General features: G+C 48.3%; 1 protein-coding gene across 1 annotated transcript; it reads left to right on the top strand.

Moving 5' to 3' along the window:
• Positions 1-291: 291 nt before the first annotated feature.
• NLRP10 (NLR family pyrin domain containing 10) lies at positions 292-3,405 on the top strand (the record flags this gene model as incomplete). Its single annotated transcript, XM_059929921.1, is given in 11 exon segments — positions 292-331; positions 1,544-1,603; positions 1,606-1,689; positions 1,692-1,796; positions 1,799-2,016; positions 2,019-2,191; positions 2,193-2,289; positions 2,291-2,480; positions 2,483-2,694; positions 2,696-3,004; positions 3,006-3,405. Coding segments are annotated over 11 exon segments (1,557 nt in total), but the record flags the coding sequence as incomplete, so codon positions are not given.
• Positions 3,406-12,038: the final 8,633 nt, after the last annotated feature.

Genomic DNA, 12,038 nt, shown 5'->3' with positions numbered 1-12,038 from the left:
CCTCTTCTCCAGGTCACTGGTCTGAACTCGACCCTTCACCTTGAACACCATGACCCTGGCCTGCAACCCCCCAGAAGGCATTGCTCGGGGCCTTGAGTGACCTTGAGGACAATAACTTCGAGCTATTGAAGTTCCACTTACAGGATGGAAGCCTGCTGGAGGGCCAGGGCCACCTGGCCCGAGAGGAGATGGAGGGTCTGAGTCGGGTGGATCTGGCTCCATGGCTGATCTAAATGTGTGGAGCCCAGGAGGCTGTGAAAGTGGTGCTCAAGGTCTTGACAGCCATGAACCTGTTGGAGCTCGTGGACTAGCTCAGCCACGTGTCTGAACGGTGAGTGAAGCAGGGGAGAGAGGAGGTCGGGGTGGCCCCGGACTCTCCTTCCCCCGTGACATTTTGAGACACTCCCCACCCCCCGCATAACCTGTAATTCATGCCTTCTCTTGCTCTTGCCCTCTGCCCTTGCCTGGGAGCCCCAGTGCCTGAGGGTCCTAGTGGCCTCCAGCTGAAGGCTCTGACCACTGCCAGGTGGAGGGCCTGAGCTGAGGGTGGGGATTTATTAATAGAAAGACTAGGGTATCTTATGGCCATAATGTCCCAACTCCTATCTCCGACTGTAATGCCAGAGGAGGGGAGAGTATGAAAAATGGGGCTTAGAGGCTGGGGGTGGTGTTGGTGAGGGGGCTTCTGCTGACCAGAGGAAGCGGTCTCAGGGAGTGGGCTCAGGCCTTTCCCCAGCTTCTCTCGTGCAGGCAGCTCAGGCTGCTTCTCACGGAGGACCGCCTGCCCCTGCATCCTGCTCTCTCAAGGAGCCAGCAGACTGATGCCCACTAGAGGGCGAGGTGGGCATGCCGCCTAAGCAGCCCCCATCCCTTCTAGTGGGTGCCTGGGGAGGATGGAGGGTCTGTCCATGCCTGTGCTCCCTCCACAGGGTCCTTTCAGGCCTGACAGCTCCTCTGACGTAGAGACGGGAGGGTTCCATAGACTCAGAGTTGGGGCGCTCCTGCTCAGAAGCTGGTTTATCTTTAGCATCTGGCTTGATCTTTACCAGGAACAGGCTCCTGTGACATCCCCATTCTCCAGCTTCCCTTTCCTTTCTCCTCTCTCTGTCCTCACCATCTCACACGGGGACATTTCACATGAACATTCAGACATTCACACACACAGTGACTTTTGCATGTATACATAGTCTTACAAACACACGTGCCGTTGCACACTGACACGCCTTCCCCACACAAAAATACACAAGTGTCCCTAGCACGCTGCCGTGAGCACATGGGGAAATAAGCATTCACTCACACCCCACGGACACCCCCACACACACAGAACATACCCTCGCACACTCGTACAGATGGGCACGTGCACATCTCACATGCATACACACCCTCATACACACGAGCAGCGGTCCCTCCCCATGCCCCTAGAAGTATAACTTTCAGAGAGATACAAGTTCTGGGGCACAGAAGATGAAACCAAAGGGCAGAGGCCGGAGTCTGTCTCTTTTTATTCCCATCTCACCCCTAACACCTCACTTGTATAGCGCAGATTATGGAGAAGTGTACCGAGAGCATGTGCATGGCCTAGAGGAGCGGCAAGAAGGGGGCGTCAGGGAGGCTACAACCAGCTGCTCCTGGTGGCCACGCCCAGCTCAGGGAGCCCAGCGTCATCTGCCTGTCTGCCCCAGCCCACTGTTACTCTGTTACAGTGGAGGCTCTATTAGATCCAGGGGGAAAGTCCTCCCAGGTCCCACCCATAGTGGTGCTACAGGGGTCGGCTGGCATGGGTAAGACAACACTGGCCAGAAAATGGTGCTGGACTGGGCCACTGGCACCCTGTACCCGGGCCAGCTGGATGATGTCTTTTATGTGAGCTGCAGAGAAGTGGTCCTGCTGCCGGAGGGCAGACTGGACCAGCTCCTCTTCTGGCGTTGTGGGGAAAATCAAGCGCCCATCATAGAGATTCTGATGCAGCCGGAATGGCTCCTGTTCATCCTGGATGACTGCGATGAGCTGCAGAGGGGCCCTTTGCAGAGAGGTTGAAGAGGCCGAGGTCCAGTCCCACGGAGGATGTGCTGCACCTTCTGATGGGGAGGAATGCTAATGCTCCCAGGTCCGCCCTTCTCATCACCACCTGGGTGCTGGCTTTGTGAAATTTGGAGTCCTTGCTGAGACAACCACACCATGTCCACATCCTCAGAGAAGGCTGAGAGGAGGAGGTATTTCAACTCCTACTTCACAGATGAGGAGCAAGCCAGAAATGCCCTTGACATTGTACAAAGAAATGATGTTTTCTAACAAAGCATGTCAGGTTCTAGGCATTTGCTGCGTGGTCTGCTCCTGGCTGAAGGGGCAGATAGAGCAAGGCAGAGAGGTCTTGGAGATGCCCGGTAATTGCACTGACATCTTCATGGCCTACGTCGCCACCTTCTTGCCCCACAGTGCTCTTGGGGTCTGCTCTGAGCTTACCCAGGACAAGGTCCTGAGGGGTTGTGCCCCTTGGCAGCTGAGGGCATCGTGTTTGAAGAAGGTGACCTCAGGAAGCACAGTTTAGATGGGCTCAGCCTTGCTGCTTTCATGAGCAGCAACAGTTACCAAGAGGGACTTGACATCCAGAAGTACAGCTTTTACCGCATTAGCTTATAGGAATTTTTTCATGCCATGTCCTACCTGGTGGAAGAGGACCTGAGCCAGCTGGCGGGGGGGAGAGTGCTGCAGAGAACTGAATAGGCTGCTAGATGAAAAGAAGCAGACAGGGAGTGAGGCGAGGGCCCTCAGTATGCAGTTTTTATTGGACATATCAAAAAAAGAGGGCTCCTCGAACTGGGAGCTAAAGTTCTGCCTCAAAATTTCTCCCTCGATAAAGCAGGATCTGAAGTGTTTTAAAGAACGAATGGATTCTATAAAGCATTTCAGGACTTGGGATTTGGAATTCTCCCTGTATGAATCTAAAGTAAAGGGTTTGATAAAGGGTGTTCAGATGAGTGATGTATCGTTTAAGATGGAACATTTTCAGTGAAAAGAAATTCCATAGAAGGAACTCATTTTCTGTCAAAACCAGTTTGAGTAATGGAGAGTGATGAAATAAAATGTATACTTTAAGGCAGGACGAGAAAATTTAAACATAAAATTCTCTCTGCCCGTTTGGGCCTCTTCCCTCCCTCCCTGATGTGCGGTGTGCATCTGCATTACACGTTAACCAGAGCTCCCCAAAGGTGGGAGTGCCTGCTCAACTGTGAAGATCACTTCTTTCCCTTTCTTCTGATGCTAGCAATGTAACTTCTTAAAAGATTCGCATTCTTTCCCAACTCTGTATGTGGGTCATGGTGACTTACTGCTCGCTTTGTACATGCTTACCTGAACTACTTATCTTTGGTGAACTTTATGTAAAATATCAGTATGTCATTTTGATGTACCATCCTTTGTCTCAAAAATCTGTGACTGTGCCTTCGACTTCTAACAGGTGGAACAGTTCTCAGAGCTTCTGAGAGTCTGTCTTGTGGGTTATAAGCTTCAGTTTGGCTTGATTGTCAATTCTCATTGACAACAGAAAGAGGAGAAAAAATGTCCAATTGTGGGCAAAAGTAATAGAGCAGGGATCCAAAAGTCAATGTCTAATGGAAAAGGCAGAGGGACAGAGGAACTAGAGACAAGGAGATTAGGAGCAGCAGGATGTGGGGCAGAGAAGTGGGGACAGTAGAGATGAAGGGTCAGGAGAATGGTGGGGTGGAGGGACAGGAGGATGGGAGAAGACAGAGAGTAGGAAGGAATGGGGAGATGTGATATTAGACTAATGCATACTGGAAGGAGTAGAAGGACAGAAGAGCAAAAAGAAAGAGATTAGATAATAGAGGATCAGAAGACTTGGAACATAGGACATGGGGAAAGGCCGCGTGGAATGAGCCCTTAGGAACAACCACTTTTGCCATCAATGGCTCAAATTCACTTATTTAGCACCCATCCCCCCACTCCAGGCTGTTTCGATAGTGTAGAGTCTTGTTTCAGTAGGTCCTCTTATATGTTAATGTCAGTGACCAAGCATGTGATTCTGACATTTGACTCTTTCCTGTGAAATAAACTCCTTAATACAATAAAATGTGGATTGTGCTCATTCCACAATATTGGAAAATGTGAAGCATATCAGTCCTAACATTTAAAAGAAGTATTGGGCTTCCCTGGTGGCGCAGTGGTTAGGAATCCGCCTGCCAGTGCAGGGGACACGGGTTCGAGCCCTGGTCTGGGAAGATCCCACATGCCATGGAGCAACTAGGCCCGTGTGCCACAACTACTGAGCCTGTGCTCTAGAGCTCGTGAGCCACAACTACTGAAGCCCACGCGCCTAGAGCCCGTGCTCCGAAACAAGAGAGGCCACCGCAATGAGAGGCCCGCACACCGCAAAGAAGAGTAGCCCCCACTCGCCGCAACTAGAGAAAGTCCACGCACAGCAATGAAGACCCAATGCAGCCATAAATAAATAAATAAATAAAAGAAGTATTGTACTGTGCTATAATGGAATGTCCCTTTGACTCTGTATTTGTGATTTATTGCTGCTTAAACAGTAGCTTCCCATCTTTCTAGAAACTTCTCAATTTTCCATGTTGGGAATGAGCCATGGCTTGTCACAGACCTTTAGTCCTGGAAGCTCTACTGTGATTCGATTTAGCTCCATGCTAATAACATGTCATGACTGTCCCCAGAGGTGCCGTTAACTGACTTTTCTTTCTGGAAAGATCAGTCAGTTCTAAGCGCTAACTCATAATCCTTTTTTTCTGCTTTGGTTCCCTCTGTAGAGAAAAAAAGAAAAAGGGAATTCTAGATGTAGGTGTGGTCAGTTCCCAGCCCTCATTTTACAGATGAGGAAATTGAAGGTCAGTCAGGAGCCCCATCAGTTTCTGGGGTTCCTCAGGGAGCTCTCTTAGCTCCCACACCTCGGCCCACGGTGCAGAGGTCCTCAAGGACTGTGCAGGCGCTGCAAACCTACCCCCACCCAGCGGTTGCTGTGGAAGGTTGATGCTGCCTCGGCCCCTCAGTGCCCCTTCCTGTGACAGGAAGGTTACAGACACCCCTCTTTTTGCTTTTCACACAGTTTTTTTTGTTGTCATGACATCTCACAAGTTGATTCCACGTGTACCAATTCCAGAAATCTGCTGGACGTGCCCAGATACCTGAATCCAAGGTAACTCAGCCTTGACTGATCAACTTGGGACCCCATGACACTAATTATTATGAACTCTTCTTCACACAGGAAGTTTGGTGTCTCCACATTTGGTAATTATATACGTAGCCTGTTGAGCACATAGATTGTGTGTATATACAGAATCTGTGTAAGAAACTGCATGTGTGCCCATGTACTTAATTAAAGAGCAATTTGTACTGGGTTACTGAAGAGGCTGGTGGAACCCACTGAGCTAGGCTGTGTTGTCCCCTAGAGAGCCTGAATGCTCCCAGCCGACCAACTCCTAAGTATCATAGAGATTTTTTTGCGAACAGCAAAACAGGTGTCCAGCCACATTGCTGGATTTTCATGGGGACAAGGAGGTCTGTTTAAAAAAACATGGATGTAATATCCAACTGAAGTTTAGACATGTTATTTCACTTAGGATTCACATTCAAATCAAACACGATTAAGCAAAAATTAAATGACCAACTATATTCTCTCTTTTTTTTTCTTTTTTAAGCTGATTTCTAGTTAGGTCTGTCTGGCTCTTTCTAACAATGTCATCTGGGCTTCCACTCTTTCTCCCCTCTGTTGCTCTTTCTATAGTTGCCTTTTGCTCTTATTTCGAAGAGTGACCCTTATGTGTCAGAGAAGATGGTCATAAGGGGCGTCAACATAAACCACCCTTAAAGCCAATAATCTCATAGGGAGGGAATAGTCTTTATCTCCTGCAGGGAAATTGGGGAAGGATTCTGACCTGACCTTGAGCAGGTGTCAAGCCTTGAACAATCTCTTTGGTCTGGAAGATGAATTTCTCTGGCTTGGGTGACTCTCATGGCCTAGGCCACATTCCAAGGGTTGAGTAAGAAAGGACCAGCACCTCCTGAAACACAGGGAATGGAAGAGTGGATCTCCAAAGGAAAGGATTCTGAGTAGACAAAATAATATATCATACTGTATACAGATAAAGTGTGTGTGATGGACTGGGGTACCCTGAGGGGGCTGGGTAAGAGGGAGAAGCAATGAGATCCCCATGTGTAGAAGTCTGGAAGAATGGGCCCGACCAGGCTACGGGACCTGGTGGTTGGAAGGAGCAGTGATTCCAGGTGCAGAGAGAAGCTGGGCTCACCTGGTCCTTTTATTTATTTATGTTTCCTTTTCTGTTCAGTAGCAGTGATTTCTGTCTTTCAGCTCACTGATCTTCTGTATCATTTAGTCTATTATTGATTCTTTCTAGTGCATTTTTCATTTCAGTTATTGTATTCTTCATCTCTATTTGGTTGTTCTCTATATTTTCTAACTCTTTGTTAAAAACTTCTAATTTCTTACTCTGTGCATCTATTCTCCCTTTGAGTTCTTTGATCATCTTTATGATCATTACTCTGAACTCTTTCTCTGGGAGATTGCCTGTCTCTACTTCATTTAGTTCTTCTTCTGGGGTTTTACCTTGTTCCTTAGTCTGAAACATATTCCTCTGCTGCTTCATTCTAAGTTGCTATTTGTAGTTTTATGTGTGTGGTAGGTTAGTTACGTTTCTCGACCTTGGAGAAGTGCCCTCTGTAGGAGGCATCCTCTGCATCCCAGCAGTGCACTCCCCTCTCATCACCCAAGCTATACGCTTTAGGGATGCCCCCTAAGAGGGCCGTGTGGGTCCTTCTGTTGTGGCGGGTTGACTGTGTGGGTGGTCTGGTGGGCTTGGTTGGCCCCTAGTCTGGTTGGTTGCCAGGCCCTGCCTCATGCAGATGCCGATGGCTGCTGTTTAGCGGGGCCTGGTCACGAGGCGGCTGGTCGCAGAACCCTAGGAGGCCCCGGGGCTAGTGCTGGCTCACTGGTGGGCAGAGTCAGGGTCCCGAAGATTCTGGGGCTGCTGCCCACCCACTGGCAGGTGAAGCCAGGGCCTGGGATTAGTGCAGGACTACTGGCAGGCAGAGCTGGTTCCTGGAGCCTGGCTGCAGGACCCAGGCATCCCAGGTCCCATTTCAGATCGTTGGTAACGGGTGGGGGGTGGTTCCTGACACAGTTGGGTATGGGGTCGGGGGTGTCCTGAAGGTTGCATGGGCCTGCTGGTGGGCAGGGCCAGGGCCCAGCTGGTCCCAGGGTAGGGTCTGGCCTGCATTGGGGAAATCATAGTTTTCTGCTTCTGGTGTCTGCCCCCTGGTGGTTGAGGCTTGTGCAGGCTTCCTGGTGGGGCTGGTGAAAGGAGCGGGCTCTTGACCCTCTGGTGGACAGGGCGGCTGTGGGCTCTTTATTAGGCAGCCTGTCCGCAGGTGACTGGGGCTGTGTCCCCGCCCCGTTGGTTGTTTGGCCTGAGGCATCCCAGCGGCACCTGCAGGCTGTTGGGCGGGGCCACGTCTTCGTGCCAAACGCAAGAGGGAGGAGCCCACACAATGGCGCCCGCCAGCACCGCCTTCCTCAGGGTAGAACGAGCTCCCAAATACGGCTGCTGCTAGTGTCTATGTTCCCAGGGTGAGCCGCACCCGCCTCTCCAGAAGACTCTCCAAGACCAGCAGGTAGGTCTGGCCCAGGCTCTTATCAATTACTGCTCTTGCCCTGGGTCCCTGTGCACGTGAGATTTTGCGTGCGCCCTCTGAGAGTGTGAGAGTGGAGTCTCTATTTCCTCTGGTCCTGAGGGGCTCCTGCAATTAAGCCCCGCTGGCCTTCAAAGCCAAATGCTCTGGGGGCTCATCTTCCTGGTGCCGGACCCCCGGGCTGGGGAGCCTGATGTGGGGCTCAGAACTTTCGCTCCTGTGGGAGAACCTCTGCACTAGAATTATCCCCAGTTTGTGTATCGCCCACCTGAGGGGTATAGGGTTTGATTTGTATCTTGAGTTCCCCCCTCCTACCACTGGTCTTGGCTTTTTTTTTTTTTTTAGATATGCCAGCTCCTGATCCTCACTTTAAGGCCTACAGTTTCTAAGAAATTTTTTATTTATTTATTTTTTAAATTTTTGCCTGTGTTGGGTCTTCGCCCCTGCTGGGCTCCCTCCAGCCGCGGCAAGCGGGGGCCACTCCTCATCGCGGTGCGCGGGCCTCTCGCTATCGCGGCCTCGCTTGCTGCGGAGCACAGGCCCCAGACGGGCAGGCTCAGCAGCTGTGGCTCACGGGCCCAGTCGCCCCGTGGCACGCGGGACCCTCCCAGACCAGGGCTCGAACCCACGTCCCCCGCATTAGCAGGCAGACTCCCAACCACTATGCCACCAGGGAAGCCCTGGTTTTTTTTTTTTTAATTTTATTTATTTATTTATTTGTTTGTTTTATTTATTTATCTTCGTTTCTCTGTGAGGACTTTCTCTAGTTGCGGCAAGTGGGCGCCACTCTTCATCGCGGTGCGCGGGCCTCTCACTATCGCGGCCTCTCTTGTTGCGGAGCACAGGCTCCAGACGCGCAGGCTCAGTAGTTGTGGCACACGGGCCTAGTCGCTCCGCCGCATGTGGGATCTTCCCAGACCAGGGCTCGAACCCGTGTCCCCTGCATTGGCAGGCAGATTCTCAACCACTACGCCACCAGGAAAGCCCTGGTCTTGGTTTCATTGTGGTTTCTTCTTTATGTCTTTAGCTGTAGAAGATCTCTTTTGGTAGGTTCCAGTCTTTTTCACTGATGGTTGTTCTGCAGATAGTTGTGATTTTGATGTGCTCCTTAGAGGAGGTGAGCTCCGAGTCTCTCTACTCCACCGTCTTGGCTGCTCTTCTCATCTGGTCCTTACTTAGCTTCCCTTTGGGGGGCAGGAGGTGTGAACCATGGGAAAGAAAAGGCTGTGGTGAAAAGGAAAGAACTCCGTCCCTAGAGAACAGCTGTGGGAACCTCTTCTGAAAGAGTGGGGTTTGAGAGTGGCAGGTGGAAGAGGGTATCAGACAAAATACAAGATGCCCAGTTAAATTTGAATTTCAGATGGACAATGAATAATTTTTTTTACATGGGACATACTTAATATTAAAAGATTATTTGTCGTGCATCTGAAACTCAAATTGAGACTGGGCATCCGATATTTTTATTTGCTCAATCTGGCTGCCCTATGTGGAGCAGGGTGGTGGTAGAACAGGCAGTAGCCATGAGTCATGTGGAGTAAGATATCAGCTGCCATAGCTCCAATTACTGCTGAAATCCTCTCCGCCTCTCCTTGCCTTCCCTGGGACTCTTAAAAGGAAAGAGGCCCCTTGTACAACTCATAAACTGGTGAGGATCCTGTAGCAGGTTAAAATGTGAACGCTTCTGGGTATTGGGAATATTTGGGGAAGGGTTACCAGGAAAAGACTGAACTTATGTTAGTAAATCCATGGCAGCCTTGAGATTGGGTTGATATGCTACACTTGACAATAGCCTGCACTGTCCAGTGACATCTGGGACATGGTTACCAGGTAGGGAGTGACTGGCAGAGAATACATTAAGTCGGATATGTGTGAGGTGGCTGGGCACTTACAAAGATCACCCAGCTCTGCCTGTTTCTTGCTTTTAGTATGTCTTTTTCACATCAGTATGTGGACAGATATGGATAAAACTGGAATTAAGTTCACTAGACCCAGGGTACAGAGGCAGAAAATTGGTTATAAATTTTTATCCGTCCCCAGATGCACACAGGCACTGCCACCCATAGGCCTTCCCTCCTTAAGTATAGTATGGGGATAACCTCTTTATCCTTTTCTGTTGTTTAACCCAGAGGCTAAAGATTTTTGTCCACCTCTCTGAAATGGGGTTTGCATTGTTGCCGTCATTTATAAGGAGCCATTTTAGGGTCACTTTTGAAGCTCCGAACCTCATTCCTAGGACTGCGTCTGACTCTCTTTGCCTAAGGTTTGGACTATTCCCCTATTACTCCTCGTATATTTTTCTGCATAAAGCAACTGGGAGGTTTTCCACCCGCTAAAATTTCTTATGCAATATAATAAGAGGTCTGGGGAAAACTGTGCTCCTCTTTTTATATAAAAGGTGGTTCAGGATTCCTGGAGTGTCAGAGATGCTAACCTTGATCATTCCTTCCTTCCTGAAATTTTCTGTGACTACAGGGACACTGTTCTTGTCTAGTTCTTCTCATGTTTCTGATCAACTCCTTCTCGCTCTTCTGAGACTTAAATGTTAATGTTCCCTGTGATTCTCTTTTGGCCCCTTTCTCTCCTTACATCCTAACTTTAGGAGATGTTCCCTGTTGCTAGTGGTGTAACCAGACCTGTATGGCAATGACTCCTCAAATCTGGAGTTCAGGAAATTCCCCAGCGGTCCAGTGGTTAGGATTTGGCACTTTCACTGCCGTGGGCCCAGGTTCGATCCCTGGTCGCAGAACTAAGATCCCAAAAACCACACGGTGTGTTTTGGTGTAGCCAAAAAAAAAAAAAAAAAAAAAGAAATTCTGCAGTGATAGGAAATACATTAAGACAAGTAGATTGAACTTACCTTGTGGAAAGCCTGGATGTCATTACCAAAATGTTTAATATTTTCTAGTACGAATATGGTAACACTGAAAATTTAAGTGGGAAAAAGTCATTCAGATGATTTTATAGTTGGGGCTTTTTAACTTGAAGTTAAAACTTCTGGACTAGCTATGTAACTTTGAGCAAATACGTAACTTCTCTGGCTCTATTACTTTTCTGCTAAAATAAAGATAATGTTATTAATCTCACAGGGTATGTGTTAGCACCAGGGGACTCAGTGTTCAGTCTACACTGACTTGAATAGTCAATAAGATCGTTGTTTCAGTCCCAGCAGAATATAGGGATGAATGAATCTGCAGGCTTGGCTTTATCCAGAACTCTGATGATATAACCATGACCTGCATTCCCTTTCTGTATTTCTCATCTCTGCTTCCTTAGAGTAGATTCCATTCTCAAGGAAACTCTCCCCTCCTAGAGGCAATAGGCTGTCAACAACACTTAGGGATACATTTTCTCTAATCTGTGTCTTGTGGGAAACATATTTTTTTTGTTCCAGCAGAACAAAGGTTTTCACTCACAAAAACCCATTCAAGGACCCATCCCATATTGTTCACTGTAGTGGGATCACCTGTGAAACCACGAACAAGACACTGATGGTGACTAGAATGGGAAATGCTGCTAATATGCACTTCTCATGGCCCCTACTCCATAACTGGGAATAGCATCAGTCCCAGCTATGCATACCTGAAGAGGTTTAATGAAAGGATTCCCCAAGAGAAATAAAGGTATTGTTGGCAGGGGAAGGAGGCCAATGAATGATGGTGAGTCAATACTCAAATGTCCCTATACATATGAGAAAGAACATTGTCTACTTTAAATTATTGTATAAATACAAGGAGGTAAGGTGAAAGCTGAGACCCATTCAAATTTCATTAGTTGTTTTTGCAAGACACTGGAAAGAAGTATAGATAGGGTAGAATGGATGGGAAAATAAGAAACATTACAAACAGTTTCATTGATAGTCCTGAAGGACATGGATGTGGTGGGTGGAGAAGAGAGGATTTCAAATCTTGGTGAAAGGGAGAATGGGGAACAAATGGAAACAGGGTAAGGGAAGTACATAAATAAATCACTTCAAGGACTTTTCACACTTTAGGAGTTAGTTCCCAAGTCCAGGAGTGAAGGAGAAAGGGATATAAAGGAAGTCAAGGGGCAAATAGTCACACATCCTACTAATGAGAAGACCTTCTTGGAATTGACCATTCCTTCATTGAACAATTTGAGCGTCTGACTATAAAAGGCATTGCTAGGAACCCTGTGTGGATTTTCCAGTCACCTTCTGTCATGGTAAGAAACCTGGAAGTGGGGAACAGGAAGTGTGACACAAAGATATTATTTTCTTCCTGAGTCTCTTATGATCTAAGAAGAAAAACAACAGAGTAAGTACCATCAGTAGCCATTTTTTAAAGGTAAAGATGGGATAGTATTTCTGCCAGTGTTCCAAAAAGAGAAGAGAAAATTCT

The sequence above is a fragment of the Balaenoptera ricei genome, chromosome 8 (genome assembly GCF_028023285.1).
Source record: "Balaenoptera ricei isolate mBalRic1 chromosome 8, mBalRic1.hap2, whole genome shotgun sequence".
Taxonomy (NCBI): domain Eukaryota; kingdom Metazoa; phylum Chordata; class Mammalia; order Artiodactyla; family Balaenopteridae; genus Balaenoptera; species Balaenoptera ricei.
The sequence above is the reverse complement of the archived record's forward strand: the minus strand, read 5'-3'. Positions and strand labels throughout refer to the sequence as shown.